We start from the raw sequence: 21,078 nt of genomic DNA on the forward strand, positions 1-21,078 counted from the left end.
AAAAGTGCCCAAAGTTACCCCATTTTACGGTACGCTTTCGCTATTGTTTGCTCGTTTTATTCACCTCTTTCATAGTTATTTATTTCTCTTTTTCGTCCTCCTGCACTGTCTCTCCATAATTCGAATTTTTAGCTTTTCTCCTTACTTTATCGTAATTGTAGTTTTTTAAACTGAATTATCAAAGTTCAGAAAAGTTTCCCATTGAATAAAAAAGTTTTTACCGGAAGTGACGTCTCATGTCCACGGCAACCTGCTGTGTCACGTGATCAAACAATATGGCCGCCGCCAGTAGGGAAAGGTTTCGAAAATTAGGGCCACGGTAAAATGACGGATTTTCCCATTAACATTGGATATTCACACCAAACCAAAATGTAGTTCATTTCTTTTAACAATTTTCTTTGAAACATCACAAGGTTGTTTATGTTCCTGACGGTTAAAATGCTAAAACGGACGATTTTAGAATAGGCTAGCTACCGTAAATGTCAACCGGAAGTCAATCAATCAATTATCTATGTGCCTGACGAGGCGTAAGCTTTAAACAGGTGAAAATGACAACAAACTTGAATTCTGGGCTTTCATTATTGAGTCGTGGCATAGGAGAGGAGAGAGGTCGTTCAGGACACAAGAAGCTGGAAGTTTGTTTAGAACCAGCGGTAAGCAACAAACATGTATAAATTACCAACAATTAATATAAAAATAATAAAAATGCATCATTCATGGAATCATGCCATGCCATGGGCAAGCATTATGAGCCTAATAGCATGAATAGGGGGTTATTATTTTCAATGGAATAATTATAAATCGCATCTAGTCTCCTATTATAAACAGGACTGTCAATCTTTTGGAATTACATGGTGTGAGATATTAAACAGCATGAACAGTGTAGGTATCCCAGTAGTCCTGCCAGCAAGACTTCAGTCTTTATCATAAACATAATGACATCTACAGACCTGAAGTCTTGCAGCGGTACATAGGGATGCACTGTACGTTTAAGAAATCCAAACTTCAAGCATCAAGAAATATACCCAGTGTTGCCAAAACTTTTCAGTGTCAAGGCGCGGCGCATTGACTCGCCAGGCCGCGGTAAAGGATTCTCAAGTAGCCCAATTTTTAAGCTTCAAAAAGCGCCCAATACCGGATATTTGGGCGGAATTACCCAATTTAGAACGCATAAAACACCCAATTGGGCGGAAAAGCACTTGACTTTGAAACTTCCGGTACTTACTGGGAAGTTACTGACCGATCAATAAATGGTCACAAAACCCATTGTAATTTCAACTTGGAGCTTCAAAGACTCAAAACATTTATAAATCGGCTAAATTGAAAGGAAAATACATCAAATTAGTGCCGCGGCCTGAGACTGGCAAAAGTAGCCCAATTTTAGACAAGTAGCGGCATGCTTTTTTGAGTAGCGGCAAGTGATCGCCAAGTAGCCCAATTGTGCGCCTAAGGCGCGGCGTTGGCATCACTGAATATACCTTGTAAGTTGTATTTCACAGTATTTGTCAGTTTTACCTCAGGGATGCTGTAGACCTATACCTGATCTCATGTACCAATACCTTGTGTATTGGTACATGATTCGGCGGGTATACTTCAGCAATAGCGAATAAGTGGTCATTTTTTACTCTTTTCAAAACGTCACATGTACACCAAATACAGCCCCCGAAATGGTCTACTTTTAGCGTGCCTTAACTCCGAAACAGTTTAGTTAAAGTTAAAATGCGATCCCCAACCCTTTGCTTACCTTGGACGAATTTGCAGTATTTTCCGCTAGCTCGTGTTGAAAAATGTCCGTACTTGCCCGGTACAAACATAGAAATGGCCACATTTGCTTCAGTCCTGGTATGAATATTTCTTCCGTAATCCAATGGTTCCAACGTGGGCAAAAACTGGGCATCACGATGATAGTCTCCTACACAACCAGATTGTGTCGGCCTGACGCTCGTCGATCCTAAAAGTGAGGACAGCGTGAGCTCTTACCTGCGTAAAAGTCTGTTCGACAAAGGCAATAAGGATGATTGACAGCAGCGCCGCTCATTGGGCGGAGCCATATTATTACGCCATGACAGCAGACAGGTTGCGCTGTTCTCTGACCTTGACTGTTCGTCACGTAGACATACCGTGACCTGGGTACACGCATACAAAGCTGGGGGATGCGACTGCGGCCGCCATTTTGACACGCGGTATCTACTCTTCAGAAAAATTACTTTTGGTGACGTTTTATATCAAACAATTTTCGATAACGGATTTCTACTAGGATTTCAATTTTTTATTAATGAAGGTGCATGTAGTTTTGAGGAATAACACGGGATGTTTCGAGTTTTATTTCAACTGGTGGTGTAGGAAGATGAGTGAATTCGTGAATGAGGCCGGGGATTGAGGTTTCGTTGTTTCAACGATCCGATAGTAGGATACTAAACGTAGGCTAAAATGTCTAATGACGCCATGTTTACATGAAAACATTAGCTGTTGCTTGAGGTCAGTGTCGTTGAATTTGTTACCTAAATTCCTTTCAGGATATTCTGATTTCACTTATTTATGATGTGTACGAAAATTCACCATATAAACTCAAAAGTGTGAATGCAAGCTGTTATTGCTGACAATAGAAACATTGTTGCAAAGTCATTAAAAACAGGTATGTATTACAGACGTACTTTGGCCGAAACGAGATTAGGCAGTCTACTGTAGACCCTCTCTACACAGTGTAGAAACATCACAAGTAGAATGCTGCTCAATATGATAAATCCAAATCATGAAAATCAAGACATTTTGCAGAGCAATATTTTGACCACTTTTGCACTAAGTAAATTACTCCCAGGAAGATTGCAGGTTTTGCCAACTCAAGGAATTTTGAACCCACCCAAAAGATGAGATCAATGTAGATCAATTACCTCAACTTTTTGAGTATAGACTAATACAGTGGGATTAAAATCATCCAGGCACGCCCAAACCCTGGTACAATGGGATTAAAATCATCAGTGCATGCCCAAACTGTCCTTGAGAGAGTTCTTCAGCTACATCCATAGAGCCCAAAAGATAGATAACAATCTTTATTCAGGGTATTTCATTCAGTTTACAAAAACTGGTCTCCCATGAGACCCTGATATAATTAATAATTAAATGATATAAGATTTTAACAAGTTTTATATATTACATAATACAAAAGAAAAGCAAATTTGACAAATGTTTACATATATATTGGTAATATTTACAAAGTAAGATGATAAAATGTATTATAAAACACAAATCTTAGCAAACAGGTAGAGAAATTTAGTACAGAGGTGGAAAGGTATGATTTATATGCTTATCTTTGATTTTAACATATTCACATTCATTGATGTAAGATTACTGCGAATATCAGAACGGATTCTGTTCCACACCGAGGCACCTCTATAAGAAAAAGTTCGTTTACCTGAATTATTATTCCAAGATGGCAGGACAAGTGTATTACAAGATTGGCTTCTGGTACATTTTGAATGAATTGAAGAAGTAAAAATAAATTGGCATGAGAGGTAAGAAGGAGCATCATGATGAAGACATTTAAAAACAGATACAAGAAGCTGTTTATCCCATCTTTCATTTAATCTGTCCCAGGAAAGAGTGTTCATCATATCAGAAATGGGTGTTCTAATGTCCGCAGACAAAAGAACACAAGCAAGTTTGTTTTGAAGAATTTGGAGAGAATTACAATGTTCAGAAATGCAGTTTGACCAAACAGGACTGCAGTAATCAAAATGTGGGAAAACCAATGCATTGGCAAGTAAATTTAATGTGACTGGAGGAAGATAGAACTTAACTCTACGAATGACACCAATACGTTTAGAAATAACAGAAGAAATATAATTAATATGCTCATTCCAAGTTAAGATTGGATCAAATATGACCCCAAATACTTAAATTTATCAACCTTTTCGATAGACTCATTACCATAGATAAGTGAAATGTCATCAAAATTTTTTAATGTATGATTCGTTCCAAAAAGCATATACTTAGTTTTCTTAATGTTAAGAGTAAGCTTGTTGATTTCAAACCACCGAGCAATTTTTAACAAGCTATCATTCATTTGAGACTGAAGAGTATATGGGTCTGATGATTTAAAAAGCAAAGTTGTATCATCAGCATACATAACACATTTACAATCAATACATTCAGGAAGAGAATTAACATAAATTATAAACAACAATGGACCTAAGATCGAACCCTGTGGAATGCCGATGTTTACATTCTTAAAATCGGAGAGTGTAGAGTTAACATTAACTGACTGCATTCTACCACTTAAGTACGACCTAAACCAATTTAAAGTATTACCAGTGACACCATAGTTATGAAGCTTTTGAAGAAGAATTTCGTAATTTACAGTATCAAAAGCTTTTTTGAGGTCCAAGAACAATGCTCCTGTGACAACACCCTGGTTCATGTTATTCAAAATGTAGTCGGACACATCAATAATAGTAGCAGTAGAGTGATTACGTCTGAAGCCAGACTGACAAGAGTTCAAAATACTGTTTTCAGTGAAGAAATTATAAAGTTGATCATGAACAGCTCGCTCGATAATCTTAGAAAGGACAGGAAGCACAGAAATGGGTCTATAATTATTTACATCATACTTATCACCATCTTTATGAATAGGAGTAATTTTGGCTTGCTTCCAGTCATTTGGAAAACATGATGTAAAAAGCTTAAAGATTGCAAATATAAGCCAGAGATTTACAAATAACTGGAGCAGCCAATTTCAAAAGCCTTACATCAAAATTACTAAAACCAGGTGATTTGTTGTTATTCATCTTACAAATTTCGTCAAAGACAAATTCAGGTGTAATATAATCAAAACAAAATTGAGCATTAACAAGATTACCCAGAGCATATTCTTTGTCATCATAATCATTACTGTCAAATTTTTTGGCAAGACTGTTTCCAATTGATGCAAAAAACTTGTTGAATTTGTCTGCAGTTTCTTTATCATTAGCTGTGATTCCCTCATTAGTTTTGACAGCATGTACAGAAGATTTATTGTCAGGAATCAACTTTTTAATAGTAGACCACAACTTTTTAGAATTATTTACATTTTCATTAATAGCATTACTGCAGTAAGTCTTTTTCAAAGACTTATTCATATTATTAACCTTATTTCTTAACAATTTAGCAGTCTTCCAATCTTCAGGATTGTTGGTTTTGTGTGCTTTCTTGAAGTAGTAATCTCTATCTTTAGTTAATTGAATGAAGTCCCTAGTAATCCATTCAGGAAGTGGTGATCCTTTCACAAGCTTTTCTTTTATAGGTGCATGATCATCACAAACATCATTGAACAGTTCCTTCCAAACACTTAATGCATCATTAACATCATTACAATTTAAAACCTTATCCCAGTTTTTACCCTTAATAGAGTTAACAAAATCATTATCATTAAAGTTTTTCATTGAGCGAAACTTAATTGTTTTTGAAGGAGCTTTTGGTTTTTTATTTTTCCGCACTAAGTATATTAAGGAGTGATCGCTGATACCAAAACTATGAACACCTGAATCAGAAATCCGGTTTGGATTGGATACAAAAGCAAGATCTAATTTTGTTTTGGTTGTTTCAGTAATTCGAGTATAATCATTAATAAGTTGTTTCATGTTACAATGAGAAGAAAGTTTACTTATTTTAGAACTGTTACTTTTTTTACATAAATCCAAATTAAAATCACCAACTATTACAACATCATCATAAATAGAAGTACAGTTTTGAAAGACTAAATCTAATTTGTCTAAATAGGCAGCCTTTGCATCAGGAACTCTGTACACAGTTCCAAGGAGGATGGGCTTAGTGTAAGGAAGGTTGATCTCAACCCAGAGAGCTTCAATTTCATTATCATGCAAATCAGATTTTTCTTTAAAAACAATACCATCTTTCACATAACATAATAAACCACCATGCTCCATTGTTGTTCTATCAAGCCTACAAAATTTAAAACCTTCAATTGCAATATTACTATCATTATCATCATTATTAAGCCAAGTTTCTGTCAAGCACAAAATATCAATATTATTTTCATCAAGTAAAATTCTGACATGGTCCACTTTGTTTCGTAAACTTTGAATGTTAACATATGAGCCCACATATTGTGATGTTTCTTATTTGTGGAATAAATAGCAGTAGAGTGAACTGTAACTCTAGGTACGACGAGTTACAGTTACTGGAACTAGGTATCCCAGGCAAACCTTAGTTAACACATTTGCTAGTCAGCCAAATTTGCCGATAAAATGTCAATGCATATTTACATAGAAATTTAAAACAACTGGTCAAGAAGGAAACCTACATAAATATGTTTTCTATACTTCACTTGACCCAAATATATGATTTTTTTTTTTTTTTTTTCACTCGAAAAAGGAATTTTAGATGGATTTGGATAGATGTTTTCTTAAAAAAAACTGCTATCATAATGAGTCTAATGAGACTAACCCAGATACACACGGACGCCGGTCCGACGTCGGATATAAGGAGCTAGCAAAAGTCGACCGGACGCCGGGATTCGTGTCGGGTGCTCATCGGGGTGCATCCTGCCGTCGACACGTAAAAGACGTTGTTCCAACGCTGGGCCGTCGTTTTGCCTACTGTCATGCCGATTTTATTCCGATGTTTAAAAAGGGTTGTCCCGACGTGGGACCAACTTTTTTGCCGATTTCATGTCGACTTGAAAAGGATGTCGTTCCGACTTAGGGCCAATGTTTTGCCGGCTACGGACATGCCTTACTTATGCCGACGAGAAAAGTATGTTGGATTGTTTTACGGCCAACTCTTTTCCACGCTTGTGCCGATGGTATAAAAACATAAAAAGTACGTTGGTTTTACTTACACTTTTGCCAACGGTCCTGCTGATGGTATACCAAAATGGTCCGACTTCAGTAAAAGTACGGCAACGGAAGTTGAGAAGGCATCGAGAGGAGAATCCTAGTTGTAAACACATAAAACCATGACGTAGTCATACACCGACCATGATAAAGTAAACCACATCATGTAGTAAATGTATGGCCCCGTGGTTAAACATGTTTCTGTTGACCGTTTTCTTTCTCAAACATCAGTAAACATCTGTGCCTATACCTGTTTCGAGATTTTAAAAAGATCTAATATAGCAATACATTAGGCCCTAACTGATTAAACATGAGTAAATTTGATGCATTTTAATAGGTTTACACGTTACAAATTCAAATTGGAAGAAAATATTTAGAAAATACTTACTTGAACCTGCATAGGCCTAAGCTCCTTCTCACGCAAGTGCTTGTCAAAGCCCGCTCGGCAACTAGACAACACTCATCACTCTTCAATGAATACGAGCAGCTATCATATAAACAGTAAATTATGTGCAGCTCAAAAGATATAATATTATCCATAACTTCCAAAAAATATTAACGATAGGCCTTGTCTCTTAGTGCCATTTGAATTTCAACTGCCACGCACTGATGTACATAATTCTATGTAGCGTGCTGTACATGTGAACGGCAACGGAGGCCAAAAGTTCACTTCCAACAGGGGTTAAGATCAGTTCATATGTTATAACGGCTTTGTATAGTCTCATCACCCGTGAGCTGCCTACTCATTTCAAAACAAACATCGTCATGATAATAGCTAGGTCATCATTTCAACTCTAACATCGAGAATATAATACCGGGATATAATATTGCTAGTAGCCATGTGCCTATTTATTTTTGGGTAAATCTTTTAGTTTTGCGTGCATGTTTATTATTAAGAGTGACGTGAGTTTTAGCATTTTCAACACATTATTAGTATAGCACTTTTGACCAGGTAATATACAGAACAGGTATAAGATGAGCCATTGCCGGGGGGGAGGGGGGCTATGAATTAATTAATAGGCCTACCCCATTCCAGGTAAAGAAAATTTAAACCGCCAATTTTGCAGCTTAAGTTATGCAAATAGGCTTAAAGATCGTCCTATACGTATATACGGTTCACGGTCGTTTGACCAACGTTTTACCGACTACCCATAAAAGACGTCGTTACTTGGTCGTAGGCCCGACTTTTTTCCGACTATGCATGAAAGACGCCGGCTGACTGTTGTTGGCCCGACGTCCTGCCAACTATCTGAAGAAGACGTCGTTACACTTCCGTGGGCCCGACGCCGTTCGATGAAGCAAGGGCGACTCGACGTGTTCCCCGCCATGTCCAACCCATTGCCAACGTAGGCCCGACGTATCGGTGTTTACTGGGAAGATCTAGAAACACCCCCGAAATGCTGTTTTGGGGAATTTTGCTAGCTGAATCTTTTTGATGAAAGTCAATCTTTGACAAGATGTAACTTTGCTATGGAAAGTGCTATGAAAAAAAGGTTTTCAGTTTTGGCTTTGTTTACTCAAGGCCTTTAATTTGATATATAAAATGATGCAGTTTGATGGCAAATTTGAATTTACCTAGCATACCTAAACAGTGTCAGTGGTGTACCGGCACAAAATTTAATATTGTTTACCGACTACAAATAATCATTGCTGCAATTGTTCATTTTTTCAAGTGTTTATTTGGGAGCCAGCTAGGTGCTCAATAATCTTCAGGTGGTGGTCGCTGTGCATTCTCTAAATTCAGTAAATTTTCATCGTCAACCGTGTAATTGAATGGGATTATTTTGATTTTGAAATTTTAAAACGCTTGAAATATCACAAACAAATAGGCCTATGTTAATAAATAATATAAATACAAGCTAAAACTGTTGGGGTTCGATAATGAACCCCACAAAACAAACCAAGTATATGGAAAATGCCATACGGCGGGGCGGTTTCACAAGTTGCCGGCTCGATCATGCCATTCGCCGCCTGAGAATCTTGAAAAGTGGGGGTAGGGACAACAATGTTATGATGATGTCTGAAAAATTACTACTGCGTACCATGGGAATGAGAATTACCAGCTCTCTGAATGCATCGTCTCGCACTGCCACTGAATTATCATCAGTGTCCGAAACAGGGTTGATGATTTTTTTTATTTAAAAAACAAAACAAAACAAAAAAGAATCAAGATTTTTTTTATTTACAGTACCGTATGTGAAAATTTCAAAGAAAAAAATTGGTTAAAATCATGGGAAAAAAACCTTTCGAAATTTGAATTCTAAACCTTGAAGATGAATTTCTACTAGTACTAGTAGCTCAATAAAAATGTCAACATTAGAAATGAAGTAAAACAGTCAATTTAAGAAACTAAATTAACTTAGTTTATCAAAATGGTTGATTTAAAATCATTGATTTAAAAAAAAATCAGGTGATATAAATCGGTGTGATTTTTTAAAAATCAAACAATCCTGGTCCAAAATTAAAGAAAATATGGAGGTTGTCCCGAGGACAACTAAAGCATAAATTCTGCTTGTCCTCAAAACATTTTGGTTGTCCCCAAAATGTGTCATATTTTTGAGTGCAAAAAATTAAATTTGTTTGATGTTTTTTGCTCTGGAATATCCGTAGTCACAAATTGGTAAACCTGTGCACAGATCCTGGAACCAGGATCTGTAACCTGTGCAAGCTTCAAAATTCGCCATTCTGATCATCACCCAGATCTCAAGCACTGGCACCATTGGGTAACTCAGTGAAATGGTTTTATAAAAAGAGGACATCAATTCATCAAAGCACTGATTTAAATCGCCTTTTTGAATCGCTTGATTTTTTTTTAATCACTAATTTAACTCAACTTTTCATCCATACAATTAAAATATCTCTATGATGTCACTTTATCTATTGCTAATTCAACAGGTTTGTTCCCCATGATTTTACCAAATTTTTTCTTTGAAATTTTCACATGTAAAAACATGTTTTGATTTTTTGTAAATACCTGGTAGGATTGTGCATATGACTAGTGCTCTTTTGACTATGGTATATCATCTATATAGGGTAGGCCTACAGTTCTTGGAATAAAAAAATGATAAAAAAAATCTGATTTAAATATAAAAAAAATCAACAACCATTGTTTAAAATATTTTATAAATCATGGTTTTAAAGGTAAAATATAGTGGTTGTCCAATGTCCAGGGGATATGGTTGTCCCCAGTGATTTTTGGACAAGAGTGCTTATTTTGAACACTGTATCATCTTACTATAAATAGGCTAATGTTGTATGTGGCATATGTCAAAGGCTCCGTCAGTTTCGATCCAAATGTCGCCAAATTCATACGGGAAACCAAGGAATATACGGGAACGTGTTTAAACTTTATTTGGTTGAAAACCGTCAAGAATTGGCCTCAAAATCAGTAAAAAATTGAGTTTTTCGGATACCAACCAACGCGTCCACGGGTCTAGCATAAACCACACCGTCGTTAGCGCCTCGGCGTATACACGGATGCGCATAGCCAACTTGCGTACGGGATGGGATAACTGGATTAGGCCTACGAATACTATAAATAAAGGTTAGGCCTACTTTCATGATTACGGGTACAGTAATTAAATTTACCTTTTCAATGAGTCTACCTGTTTAGTAATTCCTCCTGTTTGAGCGAACGGTCCCATTCACTCATCTAGAGGGGACCCGCGCGAAGCGCGGGTGTCCCGCTAGTGATAGACAATAATACATGTATGAATCAAATTCTGGACTCACCAATGATTTTCTAGTTACGTTGCGACTAATATCTATTTGCTCCACCTAAAGAGTGGAGTTTTTCCCAAATATATATATTCCGGCAGGGTCTTAGCTAGAAATTGAGGGTTGCCCGTCATTTGAATAAAATTGCCTGTTCTAATTTGACCTTTAAAACATTTATCAGACATCTATAGCCCATTGGGGGTTCAAAGAGTTCAAATATGTGCTGATATGGCCTTGTTCTACAAAGTGGGTCTACTAAAAAGGTCAATTAGCTTCTCAAAACATACAATTTATAATATAGCATCTGTCAAAGGTATTAATGTTGCCCGTCCCAGGAGCAAATTGGCCGTCTAAAATGACAGCCAGACGGGTGGCTAGCTAAGACCCTGTTAGCCTTGATTTCAAGGCGTAAGTGCTTCTAAGATAGTGGTTTCTACACAGATACTATACTCCGAGATATTTTGTCATTATGCTGATAAACAAAAGCCACAGTTAATCCATGAACTACTAGTGTTTTCATGGTTTTTATGATATTAAAAATAATAGCCACAAGTCATCTATGGTAAACCACTATGACTAGGACCATATGTAATGTCCAAATATGTCAACTGTCACTCTCTCCTTCAGTTTGCACAACAGCAAGAACTCCTTGAAGGCCTGTCACTATATAAAACAGCTGGAGGGGAGGGAGAACATATCACACCTATTAATCTTCAGCACTTAAAAAGAGATTAGGGCAATTTGCAAAGATAACTAAAGATTATAGTATAACCAGCATGATCAGGGACTTTGGACACTGGCTGGGTATACATGTACCAATGGAGTAATTTGGTATGTATATAGGCCTATTCTCGTAGGCCTATTTTAAAGATGTTAAAGAACTGTGGCTTGGCGATGGAGTGACCAGGGCCATATAAACGAAACAAAAGAACAAGATATCATATCACAGACCTCAGGTCCGAAAGGACTTGAGCAAGTCTAAGACCCTGTATACTTGACACCCTAAAGTTGACTTTGTGGGCTAATTGCCTATTTAATGAAAATTAAAGTGGTCCTTCTGTTAATGTTTCTCTTTGGACCTTGATTACTTGCTTATCACTTCCTGGTCATATTCTTGATTCGCTTGGAGAGGAACTGATATTTTACAAGAGTATAATTTAGGCACCGGAGAAAAACATGATTGCAGTATTACGCAGCCGCATTTGCGCTTTTTTCAACAAAAAAAGAAATGCAGTAACACTAACAAACCCAAAATTTACTGCTGTTTAAAAAAAGTTTTTTCAAAGCTGGATATGGTTGTATTCCGGGGGTTGGATGTTGTTATTACTGTGGTTTCTATTTAACAGCCAGTGCATTGCTAGCTTGTTCAATAGAAGAAAAAGTAATTTACAATGTATAACTTTACCCAGCTTTGAAAAACACTTAACATGTAAAATTGAACTTATTAGAGCTCTTTAGGGGCAATGTTTCTCCACCAGTTCCAACTTCCAAAATTGAGGTGAGATATTTGGCTTTTAAAATCGTGTTTTCCGCTGTGCCTACTATAATTCTTACAAGTAAAGACATCAATAACCACTCACAATTTTTTTAATTGCTTTCAGATACATTGTATTGTATAAGGCGTTAAAAAACTTTCTTGGAAAATGTGTATAAAATGTTGTCATTATGTCTTGTGTTTGTCTTACACAGGATTACCACAACATATCATCAAGAAGATTTTATCTACCACCGGTACAGCGACATGCCTGGCCTTCAACTCCTGCATTCCCCAGACAAGTATCTACCCATAAGACTTTCACTACTAGAAAAGGTAGGTACCTTTTCAGGGTGTCTGAAAAGTCCATTTTATGTCTATACTAGAGTATTTAGCAACCGGCAGCTAACATGAAGGTATAATTAGCATAGAGAAAACGTGTGCATTTGTACATGTATACATGCAAGTGTCATTGACATGTAAGTAGATAAGTGCTGTTCTTCTTATTGTAACTACAAGTCCAAGGAAAACAGTCAGTTGTTTTCCATTAAAAGTGTACCAAAGTCTAGGTATATTCTATGCTAATAAATTTGATCTTCAGTTAATTAGACAATAATAACTGCGCACCATCTATTTTGAGGTCATTGTGTGAAATCAGAGGGTTTTGTTTTGGGCGGAGGTATTTTTGCGAGGGAGCTACCCAATGAAAAATACAGAGGCCCAAAACAAAACCTGACAATTTCACACAATGACGTACCACAAAATAGCTGGTGCAAAGTTAATATTGTCATTCATTACCGTCATAATTAATATTTTGAACAAATCAAAATAGCATTTTATGTTATTTTATGCCATAAAACGCTGTTAAATATAACCGGTTTTAATTATTGTTGTAACCTACCCTACAAAAAATTTGAATTTAACATTCGCGCCGACAACAGGAGCTACCAATCACAGAAGCGCGACGGCATCATGTAGATGTGTACGTTGCCATAACACTTAGCTTATACATGCACGTGCGTGCAGAAGTCATTGTAGCGCGTCAGCAGTCATTGTGAGTAATTGGTGTGCGGTCAGGCAATCAATTTCTTTTGATTGGATCACAGGCTTCGTGTATATTAATAAGGTTATGAATGGTACTTCATCATCAGTATGACAAGGACCAGGAGTGAAATTTCCAGCTATACCCAGATTGGAAGGAAATTCTGTGAAGAAATTTTTTCAGTAATTATCATCAACCATATCATGTTTTTCATTGAAATTCCAATATTATATCATTTTATATCTCAACAGGTGCTCTATTACTCTATGCAGAAGATTTGGCTTTGACGACAAGTTTAAATGAGCAACAACCAGTACAAAAAGCTAAATCTTTGGAGGCTGAAGATACCAGCTTATTTAATACATTTGATGATCTACGCAGTGCAATTCTCTCATATGGAGCTAAAGTAAGTACAGAGTGGAAAGTTTGTTGATGACCAATTCTAAAATTGGATGTGCACTTCATCAGTTGTGATTTACCTGGTATAGCAGAGCAACATGATCCCATTTTGGACAACCTGCTGCAATTTCAGCTTGTACAGCAATATTTTACCATGCAAGGAATCCAGTTACTACACTGCAATTTCAGTGACTCAAGACAGGCGGTACAGAATTTATGATAAGAAAAGAGGTACCGCTAGAATGTACCTCATTTCTTATATATTAGGAATCACTGAATTTTCAGTGAAGTAATTGGATTCCTTGCCCCTGTATTATACATAAACTTTATTACCAGTGTGCAGTTATTTTTTGAGAATAATGCAAAATTAGTCACAAAATTTATCAGGGGTGTACATGTATGTAGTACCACCTTAAGCACATCACCTGAAATATTTTCACTAAAAATTACTATGCAAAAGTACTGTGTAAAAGGAAATCGAACCTTGAGTACATAAGTTTGTAAGCACAACAATCTACACCATAGTGTGTGTGCCCTTCTACATTTGTTCTCTACCCCAAGCGGTACTTGCATTGTAATAAACAGTGACCTGTACCAAGAGAGTTGATGAGCTACGTCATGACTCCATTATGGTTGGTGACTCCCCGCATCATTTAATTACCGCATCATTTAATAAATGCATTATATACCTCATATATAGATTTCGGTCATGGAAATTAACTATTTACCTGTCACATGCATCCCGATCAAACTGCAACATCCACATACATCCGTTCAGTATATAAAACAAATTCAGGACATGGTTAAAATTATACGCTCACGGTGCCGGGAAATGTTTATTTAAACTTTCTTTAGGCAGGGTAGCCCCTCTTCAATGACAAAGCACTGATTTTCAAGGAGGCCCTGCAAGTACATAATATAATTAAAACAATATGACAAAGCATTGATTTCCAAGGAGGCACTGCAAGTACATAACATAATTAAAAGAATATGACAAAATGTGAGATACAGATTTGTACTACTAATAATAATATAAAAGAAAACTAATTTACATGACATCTCATGTACAACATCAACATTTTACAATAAGAATCAAAATTATTACAAATACTACTTATTACAAATATTAATTGTAAAATACAAATTATCACCTCCATTGTAGTAAAATTGTTGAAGTCGTTGATGAAGAAGGGCTGTTTTCAGGGCTGTCAACTCTCACGCATTGGCTGTGAGTCTCACGCATTGGGTCACTTTCTCACGGTCAAGGTAGTAAAAGCACACGCCCAGGTAATAAATCTCACGCAAAAAGCTGAAAAATGAGTAAAATCTCATGCATCGTTATGAATAATTTGTTGTTGGAGCCGGCAAAACCTGGTATAAGTAGTACGCTTCTGTCTCACGCCAAGCAATTCCAAAAAGTTTTCCAGTTCTCAAAGCATCAGACATAATACATACATTGGATATATTTTGGTAGTCTCATTTGTGAGTTGTCAGATTTGTTAGACACCTTTGATGATGACTCATAGTCCATCCGCCTGTCAGCACAGTCTTCATCACCGCATTCACAAGACGCAGCACATATGTCACAACATCTGTGGGTTCCCAATGCCTCAGGTGCCGTGAAATGTTTGAGATCTCTTTCCTTCTTGGCTTCAATGTTGGATGCATATGACTTTATTTGATCAGTTACCTTACAGTCTTTGTACATACCAGGGTTCATGAAAAGGATGGATGTGCTCTGCTTGCCATCCCATCCCATGATCCAGCATGTCTGCTTTTTTGCAGCAGGTATTTGTAGATGAATGACCGCGCAAAATTCCTTGATGTTGATTCCCAATCTAAATGCTATCGCCGAGAAGAGTATCCATATGCGTCAGGTTTGGAAAAAGATTCCACAATGTCTGCTTGTATTGATATGATATGATATGATTTTATTAACCTGCACAACATCGCGGCCAAACGGCCGAATTGCATTATACAAGAAACAAATAACAAATATTATGAAAGAAATCAATTACACATAATTATAAAGCAAAAAAAGAAAAAAGCCAACTTGGCATGGAAAACAGCAGAGAGATGCAAAAGGGTACAATGTGAAGCCACCAGCACGCAAGCTACTACTGCTTATTCAACTGATTAATGTAGTAGGTAATGGGGCTTTCAGCAAATCTGCTTGTGCGTGCACGCAATTTGGAGATATGGGCTGCATTTCTCAGCTGTCTTCCATGGACTTCACTTCTACTATTGAGGATGCCGTCTCATTATGAAACATATATAGTGAATGTCTTAAAATCATTGTCAAGTAAACTGAATCAAAGTAGGCTTTTAAAGTTGAGCAAGTGGCAGGTAGCAGGCAGTAGACAACAAGTACCTAATAAGCCATTCAAACCATTCTTCATGGTTACTGGTCTTTGTCTTAATGACACATATTTGATGTTAATACCATCTGGCGACTCAAGAACATACACCACATCAAACATTGCCAGAGAGTTTACTATGGATTTGGTGACATCTTCTGTGGCAGTTGCTGTCTTGCGAATGTCTTATAATCACTGCCAAGTTCTGAATCAAAGTAGGCATAAGTTGTAATGAGCTAGTGGCAGGTAGCAGGTAGTAGATAAACATTCTCTCACTCTCAGCAGCTTCACTGTGATCTTTCAAGTACCTGACTAGCAATTCAAACCAATCTTCATGGGCACAGGTCTTTGTCCTTACTGACACATATTTGATGTTAATGCGATCTGGCGACTCAGAACATACACCACATCAAACATTGTTAGAGATTTTACTATGGATTTAGTGACATCTTCCATGGCAGTTGCAGCCTGGGTCCCCCCTCACTTAGATTTGTCCCGCCCCTATCCATTGCCTCCAAAATAAAGTGGCAGGTAGCAGGTAGTAGATAAACATTCTCTCACTCTCAGCAGCTTCACTGTGATCTTTCAAGTACCTGACTAGCAAATCAAACCAATCTTCATGGGCACCGGTCTTTGTCCTTACTGACACATATTTGATGTTAATGCGATCTGGCGACTCAGAACATACACCACATCAAACATTGTTAGAGATTTTACTATGGATTTAGTGACATCTTCCATGGCAGTTGCAGCCTGGGTAATGAGTGGAACTTTTGATGGGATGAGAAGTCGCACTTCTCCAAGCGTTACAAAAATGCTTCCTGAATGCCTGAATAGAGGTTTGTGGTTTGGAGGCCAAAATAAACTTGGAATTTGCTATTTGGGGCATTGAATGCCAAATTGTATACAAATTTGCTGATCCCCCCTCACTTAGATTTGTCCCGCCCCTATCCATTGCCTCCAAAATAAAGATCCTGGTGCTGTCACAAAGCAAGTGTGCTCTCAAAAGAAGATTTAAAAAAATAAAAAATAAATAGCATAGAAGCTGCTCTACCAAATTCCTTTAAATTGCATTAATATATTAAATCTGGAGAGAAAATAAAGGTAACAAATCTAGTTTTTCAGCTATAGCTGTTTTAATTTAAAGAGGTGTACGTTTCCCAAAATATCCGTAGATATCTATGGCAATTTGTTTCAAATCAGACCACCTTGCATTGTATATAAATATCGGCTCGACCGTTTGTTAAAACTTTTATATAATTTTGTTTTGACTTTTGAAATAGAATAAGCTCTGTAAAATCATTTTTAATATTTCCAAATATCATGTTTAAAGCAAAACAAGTAGCTGTACAAGTAGCTGTATTATATAACAAGATCTGTGCCATTTGACATTGTTGCTATTGCAGGAAGATATTAGTCCTCAACAAACCAGTCATACCAGTAGTGACAATGGGGAAGTCTATCTTGGCTTTGTACACAGCAGACATTCCTTTAAGACTCCACGTACAATACGGCCAGGGTTCTCAGCTAAGAGATATCTCAGCAGCTGGACAAAGAGTTGGGATGATACAGTACTTAATGACCTTAGGAATAAAGGTTTGTCATACATAGATGTGCTATTGATGTGTGTGTCTTATATTTTGATATTGCTTTCCAGATATGACTTGGAAAAAAAAGTCTGAAATTAATTGGCAACTTCTGTAGATTAAATTCAGACTTCCGCTCTCTCCATGGTTCATTTAGAATTGGGTAAATGAATCATGAAAGTACTCCGTCCTTCGGAGGGGATGTTAAGCCGTCGGTCCCGTGTGCAGAGAGCCATACCTGTACATGTATTTCGCAGCCAGTTTTGAAAAGAGTAGGGTGTTAACCCCTGACTGTTCCCAACCCGTCCCGGTGTTCAAATGGACCCCAATGGAAATAAGCTTCAACAGAGGCCTTCTTGGGTTATCCAGGGTTGTCAAAACCCGAACAAATCAAATCAAATATCATATACTAAACTACTATTCATGCAAAGTTCTGGATTAAGGCAAGCCGAATGGTACCTGATCTAGCAGTGTTTATTGAGAAAATAAAGCCAGGCTTGAATTTAGCACTGGTGCACTAGCTCGAGATACTCTAGCTAAAATACAGGTTTACATTTACTATCTTACATTATCTTGCTGTATTTCAGCTAGAGCTCCAAACGACAAGCTTCAGGTTTTTTTGGAGAACAATACTGTTACGTAAGATGAAGAAGAAACCCGCCTCGGAGCCCCCGCCCTACTCATTATTTCATTGTACTTATTGCAATTTGCCTCACACATTACGTAATCAACACAAAGCTTTTGTGAGGATTAGTGAGTGGATAAGAAATTGACAGTGGAGGATACGAAGGACACGCCGATTGTTAGTTGTCAATCATGAATTGCCGCAACGTATTAATATTTTACTGCATGGCATTTTACTGCATCTGATATGAAGTAAGCTGAATGCGATAGTCATTGAAAATCCTGCATGCATGCAGCATTTTACCTTTACTGCTTCTGGAAACCCTGTATGCGTGCAGCATTCTAACTTTGTGATCTGAAAATCCTGCATGCGTGCAGCAATATGCGTGCTGCATGCAAGATGCGTGCAATTTGCATGCAGTCCTACAGTCCGCACACAATTGTAGTCTGCACATAATTTACGTACAGATTGGTAGTCTGCACGCAGGTTCTACAAGCAAATTGTGTGCGCGGTGGATATTTGTGTGCGGTGCATGCATGCACACAGCTGGTTCGCACACATGAACACGCTACCAGCAGGCCTTGCTTGCATGCTGCACACATCTGCACGTGTGCTGCACACTGCCGCACGCGTGCTGCATGCTGTCGCACACATTTGTACTTTTGTAACATTCCGATCGCTTTTGATCACCTATTATCGGCGAATTTGCTTGAAAACACGTGAGTTCATGTTGTGTAAACATAATTAGCATAGACACAAATGAAATTACAATGCAATACAATGCAATTTGAATGCGCAGCAGATCTATAGAAATAACGTTGCCCGGTTTTATGCAGAATTAGACCCTGTCTGTGGTGCACTGACATTGAGTCCAAATTGCCAATAACAAGTTTGAACATACACTGTATTATGGCTCAGTCAAAGCTTAGTCAAATCACCTTGAGCTTTACTCGGCCGTTGTTCTAAACACCCATACTTGGGATCGGAAATGCATTAAGGCTGTGACCTATCGGGTAATGACGTATTCGGGTACCCGAGGTTAATTTCGGGCGGGTAACCGGGTACCTGTATCAAACGTTTTTTTTTTTTTTTTTTAAAGTTATTTCGGCTTTGTAGTGTCCCTGGACCTAGAGCTAAACGCTAGGATCATTCATGGTTGACTTATTTAAAAAAAAAAAAAAAAAAAATGTAGGCCTATGTGTTTTGAATAAATTTGTACTCATGTCATACTCTATTAATGATTTCAAAATGGATACAAATTCAATGCATTTTGAAATAATTAAAAGAGTATGACATGAGTACAAATTTATTCAAAACACATACACTGTTATGCACAACTATCTCATTTTGGAAAATGGATCTCATTTTGAAAATCATCTCAAATTGGATAGAATTGAGACCCAATTTGAGAATGAATTTGAGTACCAATATGAGATCCATAATCACCAATTGGTGCTTAATACATTGGTGCTACCAAATGTTTGTCATTTCATGGTCAAAGAAGTTGGGGATCACCAAAATTGTATTTTTGACAGAGCAAGGCCTAATTACTCCAATTTAATAGCTGACGTAGTATTGGGAATAACTTTATGCTTGCAGATCAGATTTCTCAATTTAAATATCAGGGTTTTGCTATTTCCACATTAGTTGTTGTTCTTTTCATTTTTGTAGCAAACAACCTGAAACCAACTATCCTCCTGGAATTTATAAGTCCTTTGTTAGTGATTGAGTTTGCATTTTTCCGGGGCAAATTTATGAGTATTCAGATTTTAAGTTTGTGAGATAATCTGATGTTTTAAATAATTTGAAAACATTCTCTTGATTTTTTGTTTTGGAAAGGAACAAGAAAAACATTTTTAGATCAACTTTACCATATGGTCACCTTGTGTATACTCAAAAGACCATGAACAGCAAACAGCAATTAAACCCATACTTGACCATGAGAAGTCTAGACACTGGTTCCATACAGTACCATACTTCACCAACTATAATAGTTAGTAACTTGGCACCCAATAAAACCTAAGTGGGTGGATTATATCTCAATTTGTCACTCAAATTGGATCTCATATTGGATCTCAAATTGCTTCTCAAATCTATTCAATTTGAGACGATTACAAATATGAGATCCATTTTCCAAAATGAGATACTTTTGAATATCAGTGATAGGCCTACAACTTTTTTTTTTTTTTTTTTTTGAAGTCAACAATGAATGATCCTAGCATTTAGCTCTAGGTCCAAGGACACTACTAAAATTCGGGTAATCCGTAAATGGAATTTGTATCCGGTTAGGGAAAAAACGGGCGGGTACCCGAATATCCGGGCTTGAGTCACTGCCTTAAAATGCATACAGTTTGTGTTTTATGACCTTTGACATTCTTTTGTTGTGAGCGACAAGTCTTTCAATTCACATGAGTGTCCTTGACTATGCTTCAGTGGTCATGAAAGGACTCAAAAGATAACCGCTACCCCATAATCCCAAGCTATTGTCTGAAACTGCTTCTCGGAAGATGTATCCTAGGAATTAACTCGGTTTTCAAATGATAGTCATATAATGACCAAACACATGTAGATAAATTACTGACTATCATTGAAAACTGAGTTCCACAGTCTACTCTTTACTGTTTGTTTTCTCAATGTTGTAACTTGTAACTATATAAGTTGCCAAACTCATGGTAGGTTTTCTCAGTGGCTCCTAGCATCAATCTTGATGTTTTATTGTTAGGGGTGGCTTCAAAACCTATCCACTAGTTGACCTGACCACTGGCACCTTGTCAGTTGGCGATCAGCCTTATATTAAAATATTTGTATGAAAAAACAAGTCTCAGCCACAGAACGCTTTTCCTGTAAACAATGGTCTATTCCAGTTGAAATCCATGCACCCCTATGGAAGACATGGCCTTAATCTCCTACACAGGGGGGGGGGGGTGTAGATTTCAAATGGAGTCACTTATTCAGGTAACCCCATTTGAAACTCTCTGTGTGGACAATTAAGGTCTTCCATAGGGGGTGTATGGATTTTAACTGCCCAATAGGCAATATTTACCTGAG

The 21,078-nt window shown here is 37.3% G+C and overlaps 1 protein-coding gene across 1 annotated transcript in view; it reads left to right on the forward strand.

Annotated features, from left to right (window-relative positions):
• Positions 1–284: 284 nt before the first annotated feature.
• The window catches only part of LOC140168748 (uncharacterized), a 75,412-nt gene continuing 54,618 nt past the window's right edge, over positions 285–21,078 (forward strand). The window contains exons 1-4 of the mRNA XM_072192158.1: positions 285–653; positions 12,237–12,357; positions 13,315–13,469; positions 17,226–17,415. Coding sequence (XP_072048259.1) covers positions 549–653; positions 12,237–12,357; positions 13,315–13,469; positions 17,226–17,415 — 571 coding nt within the window. The 5' untranslated portion in view covers positions 285–548. The remainder of the gene's footprint in view (positions 654–12,236; positions 12,358–13,314; positions 13,470–17,225; positions 17,416–21,078) is intronic.

This window comes from Amphiura filiformis, chromosome 13 (assembly GCF_039555335.1).
Source record: "Amphiura filiformis chromosome 13, Afil_fr2py, whole genome shotgun sequence".
Taxonomy (NCBI): Eukaryota; Metazoa; Echinodermata; class Ophiuroidea; order Amphilepidida; family Amphiuridae; genus Amphiura; species Amphiura filiformis.